The sequence below is a fragment of the Eleutherodactylus coqui genome, chromosome 4 (assembly GCF_035609145.1).
Source record: "Eleutherodactylus coqui strain aEleCoq1 chromosome 4, aEleCoq1.hap1, whole genome shotgun sequence".
NCBI classification, from domain to species: Eukaryota; Metazoa; Chordata; class Amphibia; order Anura; family Eleutherodactylidae; genus Eleutherodactylus; species Eleutherodactylus coqui.
In genome coordinates this window covers 145,886,365-145,906,859 of record NC_089840.1, presented here as the reverse complement: position 1 = coordinate 145,906,859, position 20,495 = coordinate 145,886,365, and the positions used below count along the sequence as shown (strand labels likewise).

At 46.5% G+C, this 20,495-nt stretch overlaps 1 protein-coding gene across 3 annotated transcripts in view; it reads left to right on the top strand.

Annotated features, from left to right (window-relative positions):
* Positions 1-2,063: 2,063 nt before the first annotated feature.
* Positions 2,064-20,495, top strand: part of AHCYL1 (adenosylhomocysteinase like 1) — a 62,992-nt gene continuing 44,560 nt past the window's right edge. For all 3 annotated transcript variants that reach the window (XM_066600247.1, XM_066600246.1, XM_066600248.1), the window contains exon 1: positions 2,064-2,257. In XM_066600247.1, coding sequence (XP_066456344.1) covers positions 2,168-2,257 — 90 coding nt within the window. In that variant the 5' untranslated portion in view covers positions 2,064-2,167. The remainder of the gene's footprint in view (positions 2,258-20,495) is intronic.

Sequence of the window (20,495 nt, the reverse complement as noted above, 5' to 3'; positions counted from 1 at the left end):
CCTTCACAGCAGCATCAGTTTGGCTGGGTTCCCATGGGACAGAAACCCACGGAATGTCCGCAGCACGACCGCACAGAAATTCCTGCAAGATTTCTGCAGCAGAAAGTCTGCCTCAAAACCCACGCCATTTGGTGTGGGTTTAAAGCGGCTTGTCCATCTTGCATTCCGTTGCAGGACTCTCTCTCTATAGAGAGAAGAGAGCCCACAGCGGAAATGGGGATACTATTCTACGCCGTATGTCTTTTTCCACGCAGCTTGTCCACAGTGTGTGGATGAGATTTTTGCAAATCTCCATTTTGGTGCTTAGTGTCAGGCTTAAAAATGCACGCTTGCAGAATTTACATGGGGAAAGTCCGCACGGAAATTTCGCCAGTGTAAACCCAGCCTTAGGGTGCGGGCAGACGAGCGTAGGCGTATTTACGTTCGCACGAGCGCAACGTATAATCGCCCGAGCGATCGTTTTTCACCGATCACGACCAGAGCTAGAAAGCGTATTTTCGTTTGTTCCTACTTTGCAAACGGTCTTTTCGGCGATCGAATATGCGTTGGCGCGTATTTCGGTCGCATATGTTCCGTTTTTTTCGAATTGCCGTTTTTACGCGCCGTAAAATCGTCCATGTGAAGGAATACATTCAAAACCATTGCCTCAGATGGTCACGTATATACGTTTGGTCGCAAAAACGCGCCGTTTATGCGCTCGTCTGCCTGCACCCTTATTCTTGGTACAGAAAGCCAGGGATTTGTAGGGTTTTAGTCAAGTGTATGATTAACCAATTATACCAAACAGGTGATAGTCAGCATTTTAATTAGTAAGTTTAACAGAGGGACAGCTGTGTAGGAAGAACAGCTGAGTAGGAGGCTTAAAGGAATCCCATCATAAATTATGTTATGGGGCTCAAAGGTGATGGAAAGGGGAGTGGCGGTTCATACTCAGTGAGCGCCTTGCTCCAGCACTTCCACTATGCGCCTCTTTTCAGCCGGCTGTATGTGTGTGTTCTCCCATTCATCGCTATGGGAGGGTGTGCGGATGCAGCCAGCTGAAGAGTCACACCGTCTGCACGCGGATGAAGTGCTGGAGCAGGTGCCCAGCGTTTAGCTCCCCAACATAGTTTATGGGGCTAAAAAGCAATGACCCGCTCTCTTTAAAACTGGGTAAGGAACAAACTCTGCTATAAGGCCACCTGTCCACGGGTGGATCGGCTTTTCGCCACAGGAGATCATTTAAAGTCACCGCGTTAACCCCATCATTATGATAGGCTCATCGCGATGGATTTCCTGCTCGTGAACATCGAGCTGCGCTTTCCATAGTTATCCTATGGAAAGTGTTTCAAGTGTGATCTGCACGCAATTTATCGCCACGGATCACGCTATGAACTATCAACCGTGGATAGCCAGTGTGAGGGTGCGGGCAGACGAGCGCATAAACGGCGCGTTTTTGCGACCAAACGTAAATACGTGACCATCTGAGGCAATGGTTTCGAATGTATTCGTTCACATGGGCGATTTTACGGCGCGTAAAAACGGCAATTAAAAAAAAAACGGAACATATGCGACCGAAATACGCGCCAACGCATATTCGATCGCCGAAAAGACCGTTTGCAAAGTAGGAACAAACGAAAATACGCTTTCTAGCTCTGGTCGTGATCGGTGAAAAACAATCGCTCGGGCGATTATACGTTGCGCTCGTGCGAACGTAAATACGCCTACGCTCGTCTGCCCACACCCTAAAGGTAAGGTTGTGGAAGACAGTGTTATGTAACAGGTGATACAGCAGGGCAAGACTGAGCTCAGCAGCAGACTGGGGTTTCACGATATCCTGTTTAAGCTCCTTTGAAGAAGCAAAAAGAAACTGGCAACATTGACTATCAGCCATGGGACCCCCGGAGCCGCTGTGGCCGCGTGGTGTATGCTGGGTTACCTACAGCCAGAACAACCATGGCCGCCCTACATCCCTGGAAATGGCAGTCAGCCGCGTCCTTCCAGCGCCCTCTAGCGGGGACGTCTAGCTGCACATTGCCCACTAAGCGTAGGGCTCCACTTGCCAGTAAGTGACGCGATGACGTAAACGCCGCGGTGACGTCCCTCCTTCCCGGCGCTCTGTCACTTATCCCGGCACCGAGCACTTCACCTGCTAGAGTTCCCTTAGGGACACGAAACCTTCAGCAAGATGTCGGCCGCAGACGCCATTGCACCTGACGAGGCGGAGGCGTCCAACAAATTCTCCTTCATGGCTGCCGTTAGCAAGACCCCGAAGAAGGTAATGACGTCACTTGTTCAGTCGCCACACCCACTGTGTGTGCGTCATCCTCACCTGTCCTCCGGACCCCGGGGGTCGTGTATATGGTTCCGTCTCCATGTGGAGTGTGTGAGGGGCTAGCTGCGGGGGCGGGGCTTCCTGCTGGCTTTGGCCCTCGGGGGCCACTCAGGGGGAGATGCACGAAAATATATCCAGTTGTTTGCCACGGCTCTGGTTACAGGTGTGAGTGTGGCCATGATGTGAGAGATCACAGTATTCTCTATTTTTGTGCATCCGAGAAATGTTGCGCTTTGTTTCCATTGGCGAGAGATAATCGCCCTGCGCCTACATGTGTGATGCAGTTCGTAAGTCCCCCCACTGAAAATACACGTGATGGTCACACGGGTCATAAACACGTGATCCGCAATGCGATTTTTCTCACAAATCACAACACGGTGAACTCTTTTTTTGTGAACTCGGCCAACATCACACACTTTTACAAGCATGATATCGGCCGATTTCCTCAGATGGACATTGCGTAACCCGTGTACTCGCCCATTTATAACTGTGTGCACTCCGTGGTGTTTTATTATATGCCAGGCGTCCCGGACAGCACTCACTGTCTCTTCTCGCCGCTACACGAGGATCCCCGCTGATGTATCTCCTAAGAGATCTTCACCACGGACATCACAGTGTTGGCAACCGTCCGTATCGTCCGCAGCAGTGGTGGGGCCCCGCGGGCGTACGGAGCCTTGGACTGCAGAATGAGGAATATGGAAGCTCTTAATGTCATATTCTGCAGGAAGTTCTGTTGGATTTTGACAGGAGCGCCCTGTGCGGAGATTTGTTTTAGGCAAAGAAAAAGTGGTTTTTTTTGTGTGTATGTATATATGTGTGTGTGTGTGTGTGTGTGTATGTATGTATGTATGTATGTATGTATGTATGTATGTATGTATGTATGTATGTATATATATATATATATATATATATATATATATATATATATATATATATATATAAAATTACACACACATATGAGCTAGATAGCAGCATACCCACTCCGGAAGAATGCAGTGAATAAATACGGCACCAGAACCAAACTCCTGTGTGAGAACGGCCTAACGTATCACTTGTATCGCACTCCCAACGCATTCCAAAAATATAAGCCCAACACTAGAATGGTGTTTTATTTGAACAGTATGTCTCTAAGGCCTCCCTCACACAGGCGTTTTTGTACAGCGTTTAGTGCTGCGTTAAACGCTGTACAAGGCTCCCATTCATTTTAATGGGGCGGCTCACACAGGGCTGAAAACGCAGCGTCTGCAACGCTGCGCCTTGACAGAGTTACATGTTCTATTCTTGCCCGTTTTCAGCCCTGAGTCTCCCATTGAAATGAATGGGCTGCGGTGTCAGCACTGCTGAAGACGCGGCACAACTTTGTACTGCGTTTTTATAGCGTTAAACGCAGGTTGCTATGCCAGAAAGTCTGAAAAAGTTTCCAGCTTCCGTGGCTACGTTTTCAGCTATGCTGAAAACGTAACCCAAAAGCTGTCAAAACGCTAACGTTGCTGAAAATGCAGTAAACGCAGTGTTTTTGCAAACGCCTGTGTGAGGGAGGCCCAGGAATCAATCAGAAATATTGTCTGCACCCCAAAATGGTACCAGTGAAAAGGTCAGCGTATCCTGCACAAAACCAGCCCCGCACAGCGCCGTAGGTGGGAAAACAGGAAAATTACGGTTCTCTGAATATAAATGAAACATTGGCCCGATAACAGGGAGGTTGCAAAATCCACACAGCGCACCTTTGCGTCTGAGGCCGGTGCGCGAGTCCTGTTATCTATAGAAACTGCAGGTTCAGGGTAATACATTAAGGTTTGTTTATCTGCTAACTTCTCTACTGTTGCAGAAAAAAATGATTAAAATCAAAAATGACATTTTAAGCTTTAGCCTCCACTGTGCTTTAGTTCCTGTAAAACACCTAAAGAGTTAATAGAATTTGTAAATGCCTTATTGAAAACTATTAGGGGTGCAGATTTTAAAATTGGGTGATTTACGGGGTTTTCTAATATATGGGCGTCTCCCGTCACTTCAGAACCGAATTGGTCCATTGAAAAATAGATTTTGGAAATTTTCATCAAAATAGGAAAAATTGTGCCAATAATTCCACGTTTCCTGATGACCGAAGTAAATGAACGTACCGCGCACCAACGGTAAATATTATTCATCAGCTGGTGTCCTTGGCAAGATTATGTGTCTACGGCCATCTGCACACGGGCAGATTTGCATTGTGGAAGCTTGAGTGGGCGCCCTCCTTCCCCTCTGGGGTCCGCAGCAAGAGCTGCCCATAACATGCAATTTTTATTTTATTTTTCCTGCACACAAGCGGAAATAAATTGCGATTTTCTGCTCAAAGAGGAAAAATTGCAGCATGCTCTTTTATTAGACGGATTGCATGAGGGTGACTTCCATTGAAGTCAATGGAACCCGTCCGATCTGTGGCCCTTCTGCAATCATTATTGTGGAAAGGTTGCGGGATCCAGGTCATTGCCAGTGGCGGCACGGCAAAATCTATACTGCACATGCCGGCCGGCCGGACCGTCCACAGTGCAACTTAAGAAAATTATGGAGAGATACGCAGGGTCAATGGGCGGGCATAGGATTAGGTTCCGCTGCGGAACCCAATCCTTTTGTGTGCAAGCAGCCTTAGGCCACTCTCACACATGCGCTTGTAAAAACGCTGCATTTTTTAACGCAGTGTTTACTGCATTTTCAGTTTCGTTGACATGAGCGTTTGACCGCGTTTTCAGCACCGTTATAATGCCAGAACTGAGAAAATGCAGTCAATAACGCAGTAACCACATTGTGCTGTGTTTGCAATGACAGATCATCGCGTTTTAAAATGCAATAACGCATTAAAATAGACAGCGCATTAAAACCGTTGCTTGTCTGAGAAGCCCCATTGAAATCACTGGCAGTGATTGACAGCGTTTAGTGCAGCGTTAAACGCACAGAAAACAAGTGTGTGTGAGAGTGGCTTAACCCCTTGAGTGGCAGGTTTCCTACCACCCTGTCGTGCCCACCAGGGCAGGTTTTTTAAAATGGTCTAATCATTGAATTTCAACTAGTTTTGCAGCTGCGTCTCAAGAGCCATAACTTTTTCATTTTTCCATTGACATGGCCATATGAGGGCTTGTTTTTTGCGGGACAAGTTGTGATTTTTTAAACGGGGGGGAGGAAAAAAAGAAATGGGGAAAAAAGAAAAAAAGGAGCCATGTCATTAAGGGGTTAAATAATGTATTAACTTCCTTCTCTGGGTCATTACGACGCACACGGATACCACGTGTGATTGTATTTTTGATTTTTTACAAAGTAAAGGGAGACAAGTGTTTTTTTTTTATTTTTTTAATAATTTTTTTCCTTTTTTTTTTTTACATTTTTTTAAATTTTTTTTTTTTGTCCCTTTAGGGGACTTCCACAGGGACCCTTTAGGACCCCTGATCACATTCCGGGGGTCCGATGGTGACAGCCCTTTACATGCTGCAGTGACAGCCCTTTACATGCTGCAGTCACATAGACTGCAGCATGTAATAATAATAATAATCTTTATTTGTATAGCGCCAACTTATTCCGCAGCGCGTGTAAAGGGTTAACACAGCAGAGATCGGAGGTTTTCTCTGATCTCTGCTGTAAGAGCTGGTACCTTAGCTGTCCTCTCACAGCCAAGCACCAAGCTCTCCCTGCCACAGAGACCATCGGCTTGCTTCTGACAAGCCGATGGTCTCTATGGCAACCTGTAAACAAACCAGTGCAGGAGATTGCGACATATCTGCAATATCTTCTGCTGGTTTTTCAAAGCCCTTGCTTTGTTCTCTGTGGGTCTGTGCAGGCAGAGCACACTGTCACAGCTTGTGGCATTGTGCTCTGCAGCTCCCATAGTGATACATATACATAGCCCGGAAATCTTCTGGGCTATGTCACTATGAGTAGTGGAGCTCGTCCCCGGAAATTTTCCGGGCGTGCCACTCAAGGGGTTAAGGGGGCTTCACATCTCCATTGGAGGTTCCATTGCAGATCCGGCACAAAATACTGGAAGCAAAAGACCTGGCTACAAGCCGGGCAGCAGAGTGAAAAGTAAACAGACCCCGTTCTGGTCAATGGGGTCCGCTGGGCGCTGTTTGGCTCCATCCTAAAATAGAGCTATTCGGCCGCGGGGATTCCCCTCTGCTCATCCCTGAAAGGAGCAGGAAACTGGAACACCCGACACAGATGTGAAACGACAAGCAGAAAAAGTCAAAGTTTTTGAAAATTACCAATGTTCCAAATTTATCTGTAAATGTAGGATTCTTTAAACAAATACACAAAACGTATCAGCCAAAATTGACCACTAACACAAAGTACAATGTGTCACCAAGAAACCGTCTCGGAATCAATCAGTTGCATAAGTAAAAGCATTCCAAAGTTCTTACCACTAAAAGTGACACATATCAGAGTTGAAAACTGGTGCATGTTCCGGGGGCCAAAACTGGCTGCGGGGGAGGAAGGGGTTAAGATTGGTCAGCGTATAGAAAAAAGCCCCATAATTACCAAACCACATAATTACTAGTGAGCATAATCTTTGTATAATGCCAGTGGAAGATCTGTGTCAGGGACTTGTCTACATTGTATTTACCCATAAGAAATTAGGGAATGTGGAGAAGCCGAGATCTGTGGTTGCGTATTGTGCGGCTGTAGCAGACCACCGACTGAAGCAACAAACCGCAGTCCTGCAGAAGAGCTGGCGTCCCGGGAAGGTCACAGAGGACAATAAGCCATTTTAATGAAGCCTCTGTTTATACATGGTGACCGGGCGATACAGCGCGCCCTCAGAGCTGGCTAATGTTTCCCTGCTGGCAGCGATGAAATCTGTTGGAGCGGTATCAATCAGATTTAACCCCTTGAGTGGCAGGTTTCCTACCACCCTGTCGTGCCCACCAGGGCAGGTTTTTTAAAATGGTCTAATCATTGAATTTCAACTAGTTTTGCAGTTGCGTCTCGAGCCATAACTTTTTCATTTTTCCATTGACATGGCCATATGAGGGCTTGTTTTTTGCGGGACAAGTTGTGATTTTTTTAAACAGGGGGGAGGAAAAAAAGAAATGTGGAAAAAAGAAAAAAGGGGCCATGTCATTAAGGGGTTAAATAATGTATTAACTTCCTTCTCTGGGTCATTACGACGCACATGGATACCACATGTGTGATTGTATTTTTGATTTTTTACAAAGTAAAGGGAGACAAGTGTTTTTTTTATTTTTTTAATAATTTTTTAACTTTTTTTTTTTTAATTTTTTTTTTATTTTTTTATTTTTTTTTTGTCCCTTTAGGGGACTTCCACAGGGACCCATCAGGACCCCTGATCACATTCCAGGGGTCCGATGGTGACAGCCCTTTACATGCTGCAGTGACAGCCCTTTACATGCTGCAGTCACATAGACTGCAGCATGTAAAGGGTTAACACAGCAGAGATCTGAGGTTTTCTCTGATCTCTGCTGTAAGAGCTGGTACCTAGCTGTCCTCTGACAGCCAAGCACCAAGCTCTCCCTGCCACAGAGACCATCGGCTTGCTTCTGACAAGCCGATGGTCTCTATGGCAACCTGTAAACAAAGCAGGACATTGCCGACATGTCGGCAATATCTTCTGCTGGTTTTTCAAAGCCCTTGCTTTGTTCTCTGTGGGTCTGTGCAGGCAGAGCACAATGTCACAGCTTGTGGCATTGTGCTCTGCAGCTCCCATAGTGATACATAGCCCGGAAATCTTCCGGGCTATGTTGCTATGAGCAGTGGAGCTCGTCACGGAACTTTTCCGGGCGTGCCACTCAAGGGGTTAAAGGGGTTCTAAGCCTTTATACTGGACAAGCCTTGTGTTAGGTGCAGATCTGCAGCAGATTCACCCCTTCAATTTGATTTCAATTGAAAGGGTGAAATCTGCTGCAGATCTGCAACAAAATCCACAGTAAATCATCAATGTGTGAGCGCCCCTTAAAGGGCTTCCTGAGTATCTTCTCTCAAGTCGGCTCCACTTATGTGTCTACTTTAAATGAGACTTTTACTTAATTATTAAAGAATAATTGCTCTTTCAACTAACTCTTGACACGTCATTGAAACATCTTAAGTATTGATCAGTGGGGATCCCGCTGCCGAGACCCCCGCTGATCGCTAGAACCAGGGGGCTGTAGTGCTTATCTGATCGCTGTACTCTCTCAGCTCTAGTCGCTGCTCTTCTGTTTCTTCCAGTAGCTGGAGACGGCTGCATCCAGGTCTATAGAAAGCACTATAGGTCTCTATGCGACTGCCTTAAGCTGCAGCCCCTTCATTTTAGCGATCAGCGGGGGTCTCTGAAGCGGGATACCCAATGACCAATACTTTTGACATGTTTCAATGACGTATCAAAAGTTAGTTGAAACTGCAGTTACTCATTAAATACTGACAGACTTCTTTTTGGATTGTGGATTTTAAGAGGAAAGCTCTGGGACTTTTGTCATGCCCCGGGTTGTCATATGAATGTCTCAGTCCACTGGATCAGGTTGCTGGCAGGGGTCATTCACCTACTCCAGAGGCTCAGTGTCCACTGTTGGAGTCATGGTGCCCACCACTTGGAAACAGGAAAAACCTGGTGGGGGGGAATCATTTGCTGTATATGACTGCTCAGCCAATCACAGGCTTCAGCAGTGATCGTTACATGGCTGCTGACGCCTGTGATTGGCTGAGTGGTTACATGCACATTGTATAGCACTGAGGGCCACATCTGGCTTATGGTGACCTTCAAAGGGCCGATTGTAAGGCTGCATTCCCACGAACGTATATCGGCTCGGTTTTCACGCCGAGCCGATGTACGTTGTTCTCCTCTGCAGGGGGGAGAGGATGGAAGAGCCAGGAGCAGGAACTGAGCTCCCGCCCCCTCTCTGCCTCCTCTCCGCCACTCTGCACTATTTGCAATGGGGAGAGGTGGGGTGGGGGCGGGGCAAATTCTCCTTTTTACTTAGCCCTGCCCCCATCCCGCCTCCTTTCATTGCAAATAGTGCAGAGGGGCGGAGAGGAGGCAGAGAGGGGGAGGGAGCTCAGTTCCTGCTCCTGGCTCTTTCATCCCCCCCCCCCCCCCCCCCCCCCCCCGCAGAGGAGAACAACGTATATCGGCTCGGCGTGAAAACCGATATACGTTCGTGTGAATGCAGCCTAAGACAGTATAGTAAGGGCTTGTTCACACAAGAGTATTTGTGTACATAATATGCAGTGAATAGAAGCCATTGATTTCAATGAGTTCATTCACACGATGTATATTTCCACACAGCATGACTTATTTTGTTGTGTACTACGCACCCCAATAGGCCATTGAAGTGAATGGGCCGCGCAAATATGTGGTGAATGCGCAGGAAACCTATGTATTCACTGCATATTTGTGCACCATCTCAGTGGGCCCATCTGCGTTCATTTTTGCGTGCCCAAATATGCAGGCATAAGCGATTTTTGTTTACGCAAATACGCAGTGTATTTGTGCGACCAAAATACGATTACGCCTGTGTGAACAAGCCCTAATAGTGACCTCTATAGTGGTCGCAGTAGTAATAGTGACTCTGTCAGTGGCCCCAGTAAAAATAGTGACTGTGTCGGTGGCCCCAGTAAAAACAGTGACTGTGTCGGTGGCCCCAGTAAAAACAGTGGCTGTGTCGGTGGCCCCAGTAAAAACAGGGGCTGTGTCGGTGGCCCCAGTAAAAACAGGGGCTGTGTCGGTGGCCCCAGTAAAAACAGGGGCTGTGTCGGTGGCCCCAGTAAAAACAGGGGCTGTGTCGGTGGCCCCAGTAAAAACAGGGGCTGTGTCGGTGGCCCCAGTAAAAACAGGGGCTGTGTCGGTGGCCCCAGTAAAAACAGGGGCTGTGTCGGTGGCCCCAGTAAAAACAGGGGCTGTGTCGGTGGCCCCAGTACAAATAGTGGCTGTGTCGGTGGCCCCAGTACAAATAGTGGCTGTGTCGGTGGCCCCAGTACAAATAGTGGCTGTGTTAGTGGCCCAATGAGTAATAGCGACCTCCACAGTAATCTTATCTCCCTCAGCAATATTAACTCCCCTCAGTATTAATGTTAACCCCACCCCCAACCCATATACTTACCTCCTCCTTGCTGTCAGCGCCGCTCCCTCTCTACTCGCGTTGAGCCCGGGTGCACACTGACGCCAGTGTGTGCGCTCGGCACGCTTCCTCCCTGAGTCCTCTCCTGTGGAACTGAGGAGCAGGGGACTCGGGGGAGGAGGATCCCGGCTGCACACTGACGTCATAGTCTGCGCCGGGATCAGCGCTAACAACGTGATTGCCAGCAGGGAGCTGCGGCACCACAGCTGGTAATCACTACAGTGGTGAGCGGCCATCGGCCCCCCCGCGGGCCACATAAAGTAAGGCAGTGGGCTGGATTTGGCCCGCGGGCCTTGTGTTCGACACATGTGGTATAGCACATGACCAGCTGATGTTTCTTCTTGGTTCCAAATGCCAAGTACCAGCGGTGGACAGGAAGCCACTGAAATAATTGAATATCAAGTTTTTCTTTATTTTACCCATTTCAAGCCTGTAATTTTTTTTGAGGTACCATAAAACCCCTTAAAGCTGCAAGCTGGCGTGTTTTTCCATCACATCCCGCAAATGCTTAATCAGATTGAGATTTGGTTAATTTGGAGGCCAAGTAAACACCTTGAACTTTTTGCCTTGTTCCTCAAACCATTCCTAAACAATTTTTGCAGTGTCCCTTTATCTTTCTGAAAGAGGCCGCTGACATGAAGGGGTGGACTTGGTCTGAACCAGTGTTTAGGTAGGTGGTGCATGTAGCATCCTCATGAATGCCAGTGGGTCCTAGCATACAGGTTTCCTACTACACTATGGCCAAGAGCACCACACTGCCTCTGCCAGCCTGCCTTTTTCCCGTAGTAAATCTTGGTGCCACCTCCTCCACTAGTAAGCGATGCACACGCACCCAGCCATCTATAGGATTATGACTCCATGGTCCACCTCTAATGCTCACATGCCCATTCTAGCCATGTAGACAGGGGTCTGCAGTGATTGTAGTCCAGTATGCAGCAAGCTGCAGTGCACTGTGTGTATTCTGACAACTTTCTATTTGCTATTGCCTTTTTCTGCATTTTGTGCTGTAGTAGCTCTTCTGTGGGATTGGACCAGGCGGGCTAGGCTTTGCTCCTCGCATGCATCAGCAAGGCTGTTGACCGTCCACCGTTCAGCCTTTCTCTGACCACTTTTAGTAGGTGCTACCCATGACATTCTGATATGATCTCTTCTCACCTAGTCGTCTAGCCATTATTATTTGGCCCGTGTCGGAGATGCTCAGATCTTTACACTTGCCCATTTTTCCCGCTTCCATCCCATCAATTTCATGAACTGTTTGCTTGCTGCCCACTATCTCCCACTCCTGGCCATTATGAGATAATCTGTTATTTTCTTGGCCTGTCGAGGTTAATGTTTTAACAGATTGTGTGTTTATAGTATTCTTTTTTTCATGACTCCCTTCCAGAAGCTGAATACTTTACTTTGTGTTGTTCTGCAGGACTCCGTACAGACCTGTCAGTCACCGGCAGTATGGATGAAAGTGTTTAGCCCTACCAGCCCCCTGCCCCCATGTTTGCTCTCTGAGTGCTGTAATCCGTAAGACTCTGCGTGCCCCCCACCCCCTTCATGGTTCAGACCTCTGACGGATGCTGGTTTAACTCTAGAACCTCTTTAAGCTGCTTTGGATATATTTAATATTTTTAGAATTTGCTAAGCATTGCTGAGGCCCATGCGGCGGGTGAGGATTACGTGCTGATAATCCCCACAATTCCCCACTTGTCGACTCCTGTTCTGCATTGCTGGAGCCACGGCACGTGGATTCTATAACTGCTCCTATTTCCTGACACCTTTCAGAATTTCAAGTAGCTGCAGAAGGAATCTTATATGTCATACACAGATAATTCGCAGATTTATGAGGCCAGCGTAATTTAACCCTTTTTCGGTGACAATTTTTTTAGTTTCGGCTTCCAAAAGCCATAACTTTTTTTCAATTGACAGACATGAAGGCTTGCTTTTTCTGAACAGGTTTAATTTAATGTACCAATAAAGGAGAAAAGTCAGCTCTTTAAAAATACTTATTTTATTCCATGTCCACGCTCAGAGGCGTTTAGAAAGATACTTTCTTATTTGCATTTATTACCCAGAGGAACATGCATGGCCGTATAAGTCTCCTCACACTTTTTGTGTGCTCTCCTTAAGGAGAGACGAAACCCCTCTTCTTTCTTGAACACAGCTAACAGACTAACATAGAGCATATGAATGACGTTGAGGAAAAAGAATTAACCCCTTCAGTGGCAGTCCCAGAAATTTTCCAGAACTAGCTCCACTGCCCATAGTGATATAGCCTGGAAGATTTTCAGGCTATGTTTCACTATGGGAGCGTGCAGAACACAATGCCATAAGCTGTGGCATTGTGTTCTGCACACACACTGCCTGCACAGTCCCACATAGAACAGTGCAAGACTTTAAAAAAAAGAAGCAGGAAGATGTAACCGATCTGCAGGCAACTTCCCCCTTCTGTTTTTCAACTCCTGCACTGTTTACACGTTGCCACGGAGACCATCGGCTTGTCAGAAGCCAGACGATGGTCTCCGTGGCAGGGAGAGCTGGTGATCGGCTGTCAGATGATAGCCGGGCACCAGGTCTAACAGCAGAGAACGGAGAAAACTTCCGATCTTCGCTGTTTAACCCCTTACATACCATGGTCTGTGCGACCACAGCATGTAAAGGACTGAAAAGGGAGGAGGCTCCCTCTGTCACCATCGGATCCCCCACAATGTGATCAAGGGGTCCTGATGGGTCTCTGTGGCACTCGGAGGCTTGAATATAGCATATTATTAGAAGAATTAAAAAGTATTATGTAAGTCCCCTAAAGGAACAAAAAAATAAAAATGCCAAAACCTCACCTTTCTCCCTTTTACTTTGTAAAATATAAAAAAATTAAAAACAAAATTACACATTTTAATTAAAATCAAAAATTAAAAACAAAAACAGAAATGCACTTTTTAGGTTACCCCCGTCCCCCCAAAAATGCAATAAAAAGTATTCAAAAAGTCTTATATATTCCAAAATGGTACCAACGCAAACTACAGGACATCCCGCAAAAAATAAGCCCTTGAACAAGTATATCGTCGAAATAAAAAAAATATATTTTGAGCGCAGAAGATGGCAGAAAATAATTTCTAAAAATTAAGTATCTTTACCAGAAGTACAGCAAAGAAAAAAAAACTATATAAGTTTGGTATCGTAGTAATCGTACTGACCCATAGAATAAAGTTATCATGTCATTTATGTTGCAGTTTGTGCGCCGTAGAAACAAAACACCTTGAAAGATGGTGGAATTTAATTTTTTTTCCATTTCTCTCTACTTAGAATTTTTTAAAGTTTTTCAGTTCATTATATGGTACATCAAATAGTGCTATTGAAAAATAAAACTCGTCCTGCAAAAAACAAGCCCTCATACAGCGACGTTGATGGATAAATAAAGGAGTTACCATTTTTTTTTCAAAAGGGGGGGGGGGGACAAAAATAGAAATAAACAAAAAACTCTGTTACTAAGAGGTTAAAGGGAATCTTTTAGCTGGAACTGCTGTGTATGTATGCAGGCATGATGTTATAGAGGCCAGAGGAGTCGAGCCAACTGATATATAGCTTCAGTAGATCTTGTATATTGTGAAATATCTGAAGGGAGAAACCTTATTACAGAGGCTGTATGATCCTGTTGAGAGATATGGGAAAATTTTGGTTGTCAAACCAGTCCCTGTGCCCTATCATGCTGCACCCCGTAGTACTACTAGTTTGTCATGCTCTGCCCCACCCGCCTGTCAGAGTCCAATTAGGCTCAGATTTTTGTCCATCTCATCCTCCTTGTTATTTGCTCTAGAGGTAGCTCTCTATTGTAATCCACTACACTGTGCTTATTGCCTCCTCCACCACCAATCTATGTCTCACTAGTAAGCAGCTAGGCCTCCTGCACGCTGGCGAGAGTGATATCGGGCCATGATTCACAGCCCATTATTGCCCTCGCAATCCTTCTGAAAAACCCTGGATGCCAGGCATTTTCTCATTAAAACAGTCGTGCATCACTGCAGGGGTTCCTTTCATTCCCGCCGCGGCTGTCACAGCCGCTGCAGGGGATCGCGATCTTCTCCCATTAGAAACAATGGACAATTTCACAAAGAGAAAGGAGATGCTGCGACTTTTCTTTTTTTTTTCTTTATTTCTTTTCCACGCAGCATCACGGGAGAGATAACCTTGCAGATGAGAATGAAAGCAGTGGTTTCATAATCATATGTTTTCACGCGCGATTTACTCGCCAGTGTGAAGGAGCCCTAAAAGAGATAGCATTGTGTAGTACTGAGTGGGCGTGGCTACAGAGGAGAGGGGGAGCTGAGCTTGTGCTAATCAGTCTGGGAACAACCCCACAAGACAAGTCTCAATGGAAAACTTGATGTATTGCAAGTATTATGCTTTCTAAGTGTATAACAAGGTAGACTCAATGCAAAGAACAGATAAGTGCGTCGTTTGTTTCTGCAGGGACTTGGTAAGATATGTGCCTATTGATTTTTCATGCATAAAGGTTTCCATAGCCTTTCAATGGTTTAGATCGTCATGACACCACGCCCATTATTTTTATGATTTTTTTTGTAATAAATGGGAAGTGTTCTTTTAAGCTCTTATTCTCAAATATAATTATTATTCTTTATATTTCAGGACTCCTAAACACGATATCACTGCGTCTTTTTTAACGCGAATGTCAATAGGATTTTCTTATGTAAAAACACATCGTACAAAAATCACAAGTTTGTATTGACATTTGCATTAAAAAGCGCAGCGATATCGCGATCGCCAGTGTGCAGGAACCCTTATTAAACTATTTTTGTTTTAAGCCCCACTTGAGGACTTGAACATGCAGTCATTTATCACTCAAAACTGCTGTATTACACTATAATGTGCCTATCAGTATTAGGGTGAAGTCACACGAACGTATATCGGCTCGGTTTTTACGCCGAGCCGATATACGTTGTCCTCGTGTGCAGGGGGGAGGGATTGAAGAGCCAGGAGAAGGAACTGAGCTCCCGCACCCTCTCCACCTCCTCTCCGCCCCTCTGAACTATTTGCAATGGGAAGGGGCGGGGCGGGGCTAAGTTCCGAGAATTAGCCCCCGCCCCTGTCCCACCTCTCCCCATTGCAAATAGTGCAGAGGGGCGGAGAGGAGGCAGAGAGGGAGACGGGAGCTCAGTTCCTGCTCCTGGCTCTTCCTTCTCCCCCCACCCTCCTGCACACGAGGACAACGTATATCGGCTCGGCGTGAAAACCGAGCCAATATACGTTCGTGTGACTTCACCCTTATGCTGTTAGGGGCCATTTTGGTTATTGATTTGATTAATTCATGATGTAGTTATCCCCCAGTATATATAAGTGGGCTAGTGTTACCTTGGTTAGTTATTTCTTTCTGTCACTCCAGCCTCTTCTACCTTGGATGGTCATGTGATCTCATTCTGACCAACTCAAATCTACTGGGAGTTATGTATTCATTTTCTAGTCAGTTTCTCAGTCTGTGTGATGCTGTTACATGGATCTTCCACTGCATTCAGTGGTTCGCAGACTCTTCTATCACAGTTACCGATTATGGTCACAGCTCATGTCACACAGTTGTAATGGAGGAGATCACAGCTCAACCTCCTGACTGTATACTTGTGGTCTGTAGCTTATTTAGTAGACTATAGGAGCTAATTAATGATAATTAACCATTCACCCCTCCCCCCTCAGCAGGCAAAAAATGGTAACGCCTGAGTTAATGCTGTGCTGATGCATCATGGGATGGATGTGAAAACGAAAAAAGTTGTACTGTCAAGATGGTGCCTGCTAAGCATCAGACTGGGGGCTGCACAGCATGGAAGTGGCCGCAATACACAGAGAAGACCTCCAGAGAGTGACAGGCAATCAACTGCAGGGACAGGGATGGAAAAATGTGTTCTCGCCAGATTATCCAATTTTAATTATTGATGACCAATCCTGAGGATCAACAGAAGTCCGCCACTTGGGACCACTGCCCCAATCGGATGCCTTTCCAATGGTTGTTAGTATGTTTTGAGCAAGAAGATTATTCTGCCCCTGATGTCTGGGTGTACCAAGTATACATGAAACAAATACAATAGTGGCCACTAGGTGGCTGCAAAGTACAAGTACAGATAGTCCCCGACTTGCGAACATTCGAGTTACGAACTTCGCAAGTTACGAACAATCTGTCCTGCACAGTATGATGAAATGCTATGGCATTACATCATATTGTGCAGGGACAGACAGGGTTCTATCAAGCCTGAGAAGCCTGTCCGGTCAGATCGCGGGATACTGTGCGGTTGCTAGGTAGCTGGGGGCCTTCTGAAGGGCTCCAGGGCTGCCTATGCAGAGCGCCTATCCAGCCGTGTGCTTTCAGAAGGCCCCCGGCTGCCTAGCAACCACACCGCGCCCCGCGATCTTATTGCGGGACACTGTACAGGGCCCCTGAACGTTGGGTGCATGCTGTTCTTACAGCTGGCACCCGGCGGCACCAGTTCTGACGAGTGGCGTGGCATCGGTACTGGTGCCGCTGGGTGCTGGCTGTAAGAACAGCCTGCACCCAATGTTATATGGAGTGGGATCCACCTGCGATCCTGTTCTGTACAAGCATTTGTTCGGACATACGAACAAATGTACTTGCGAACAGGCTCCTGTAACGGAACCTGTTCGCAAGTAGGGGACTATCTGTATATGAAAAGTGCATACGAATGACATAGCTGTGACAGCACACAGATCGCACACAACTTGCAGTGGCCCGTGTCGGAAACAGTGTCTGCGTTAACAACCAGGCCTGCGGTAATATGAGTGGAGATGGCTACTTCCTGCCCCATACTCATTAACTACCAAGGTGAGAACAGCTGATCGTCTGGGGTCCCGAGCGGCGGACCCTTGCCAATCAATGATAGTTGATTGATCTTAAGGATAGGTCATCAATAGTGTAGATGTGGACAACCTCTTTAAGCTCTGGCTCTGTATAACAGGTGTACTAAGTTGGCAGGCCTCGATGCATTCATTATGCCCCTGGTTGCCATGATAACCTCTCGGCACCTGGCCATCGTGTCACGGGGAAAAGTCATTTTTGAATAGACTTTAATTAGAAACTTTGCTTAGTTTGGCTTCAGCAGCTAGTACTGTGCATTTGGAAAGTCTTCAGACCCGTCACATTTTTTTTTACATTTTATTATGCTGTGTCTTTGTGCTAATTAAAAAAATGTATATACAAGTTTTTGCCCTTATTCTGCACTCAATATACTAATAATGACAAAAGAATGTTAGAGATTTTTGTACATTTGTTAAAAATGAAAAGCTAACATTTTTCCTTGCCATATGTATTCACACCCTTGAAATTTAGTTACGGGGGCCTTTTAATTATGAAATGGTTCTATACATTGATTGGAGTCACCTGTGGGAAATTCAGGTGATTGGACATAATTTTAAAAGACACCCTCCTTCGCTCTTATGCAGCCTGTTTAGTTAGGCAAATTTGTCGCTGACTTGTTCTACGAGAATTGTTCAGTCTTTCACTTTAATGAATGTTAAAGCCTGAACGGGCGCTGTTTAAATGGAACAACGGGTGAACAACCCAACGATGATTTTATGCCTGTAAATGAACGGCGAGAGAGGAGCGAATTATAACTGTTGTTCAGTTGTTGGCTTACATTAAGACTGAACAATATTGTTCATTTTCATAAAGCACTCCACCAGTCTGTGCTTTATAGCAGAGCGGCCAGAAATAAACCTCCTCAGTAAGGGCTTATTTAGACGACCGTGTATCGGCCGGGTATTCACGCCGGCCGATATTTGGCATTCCTCTCTGCGGGGGGTGGGGGGGAGAAGGCCGGAAGAGCCGGGAGCATTACTCTGAGCTCCCGGCCCCTCTCCGCCCCTCTGCACTATTTGCAATGGGGGGGGGGGGGCTAATTTCTGTGACTTAGCTCCGCCTCATCCCACCCTCCCATTGCAAATAGTGCCGAGGGGTGGAGAGGGGGGCGGGAACTCAGTGCGTTGCTCCCGACTCTTCCAGCCTCCTCACATATACAGTTGTCTGAATAAGCCCTAAGGCACATGAAAGCCGCCTGGAGTTTATCAAAAAGACCCTAAAAGATCCTCAGTCTGCGGGAAACAAGAGTCTCTTGTCTGTTGGAACCAGGATGGAACTTTTTGGGCTCATTTCTAAGCATTCTGTCTGGAGGAAACCAGGCGTCGCTCATCACCTGTCCATCACCATCCCTATAGTGAAGCCTGTGGGGGTCCTGATATATTTGCTGGGTTCCTTTTCCAAGTAACAGATTTCAGCTACCCCCCAAGGACTTTTCAGTTGGATTGAGATCAGGATTTTATGGCCACTTTAAAACAGACCATTTTTTTCCTCCTCAACTCTTCTTGTGTACCTCTGCGGGTCTTCTGCAGACCTGTTCGAGTCTTCTGAGTCCACGGCCGGATCTTCTTTCTTCTGTATCGTGGATTGCGCGTGTCGTGCCGGCCGGGGTGCCATGCGCATTTGTAGTACATTTATTTTTTAACTCCTGCTTTCCTGCAGTATCCGCGGGCCGTCCACAATTCAATTGCGGACGAGTCGCGGATCGACAGCTTCCATTGACTTCAATGGAGCATGCTACGATTTGTTTTCCGGACCAGAAGGTCTGCAAAACAAATCTGCTTTCTTTAATTAAGCTGCGGACACCCATGCATGCCTATGGGCGGCTTGAAATGCGGATCGTCTGCGCGGACTCCGCAATTCAAATCCGTCCGTAGACATGAGACCTAAGGCCGGCTTTACATGTGCCTGGGACCCTGTGGTTGGAGGTTCCGTTGCAGATCTGGGCCAAAATACCCGAAGAAGAAGCTTGCAGCGGTTTCTTTCATCCCAAAACTGGGCAGCTGGAGGAAAGCGGATGGCCCCCACTATAGTCATTGGGGGCCGTTCAGCACTGTTCGGTTCTGTCTAGAGATGGAGCCATTCAGCTCCCCGAGTGGGGCAGGAAAGCGGAACCCCGAGTGCAGATGGAAAACCACCCTAAATCTGCCCCTTTATTTCAGAAGGTATTTTACACGGTGTGCTTAATATTCAAGAAAGGCAATAATGTTAACCCAGCTGTACAAAACACTGGATTCTGTTTGAATCAGCCTGTATTTACACAGGTGAGTGCAATATCGCACTTGTAAACATGCAAATTTTACCCGCAATTGTGATGCATTTTGTGAGAAAAACGTATTGCATTGCTGCACACACGGTTGAAAATCACGTTTAAATAGTGCAATTAAAAGTGCAATTATTTTTTTAAAGATTTCATAGAAAATAATGGGAGATATCGCCCAACAAATAGGACCTGTTGTGCTTCTTCTATCTGGGACTCTCGGTCCGAGAGAAAAATCACTTATTTTGTATAAACACAGAAAAGAATGTGTCATTTTCTTGTGCAAGTTTCGTCCGTATCGCAGTTGGATGGAACTGTCCCATGTAAATACGCCTCCTGCAAATATCACACAAATGTTCCTTGAAATGTGAAGATTTGCTGTCATTCTGGTAATGTGGCCAATACAGGCATACTGAGCCATGATCCTAAGTGGGCCACCTGATCAGGCTGCTTGTCACACCAAGCTGGCACTGCCAGGCGCCTCCAGTGACACCAGGCTGCAGAGGCAACTGCACAAGGAGCTTGCACTTTACACTCTGAATAAGGGGCCTCCTCTGCATAGAAGCCTGTCAGATCCACTGTGAGGACATGACGTATGTGCACATGTAGCAGCAATAGTGCCGTGAGTCACGTTACCGCACTGTAAGAACCGCAGCATCCCACATTTTTGTCAAGACTTTTTTTTTTTTTCCTCTGGAGCCCTGCTGTGGGCAGTGGTGTAAGCAGGCGACGCACGCGGCTTCCAGATTTTGCCCATTCATCTTGGTGATGGATGGGAGTCATGGTACATGGGCCCTCCCTGGTTAAAACTTCTGATGTGTTCTGTGATATGTCAAAAGGCTACAGTTGTACTTTATTGATTTTGAATGTAGAACACCAATGTGATCTTGGGAATCCCCCATAAAGGAGTTATTTTTGGGCTCTGTTCACATCTGCATCAGAGGCTCCAGTACAGATGCCTCCCACAATCGTTGATGAAATAGC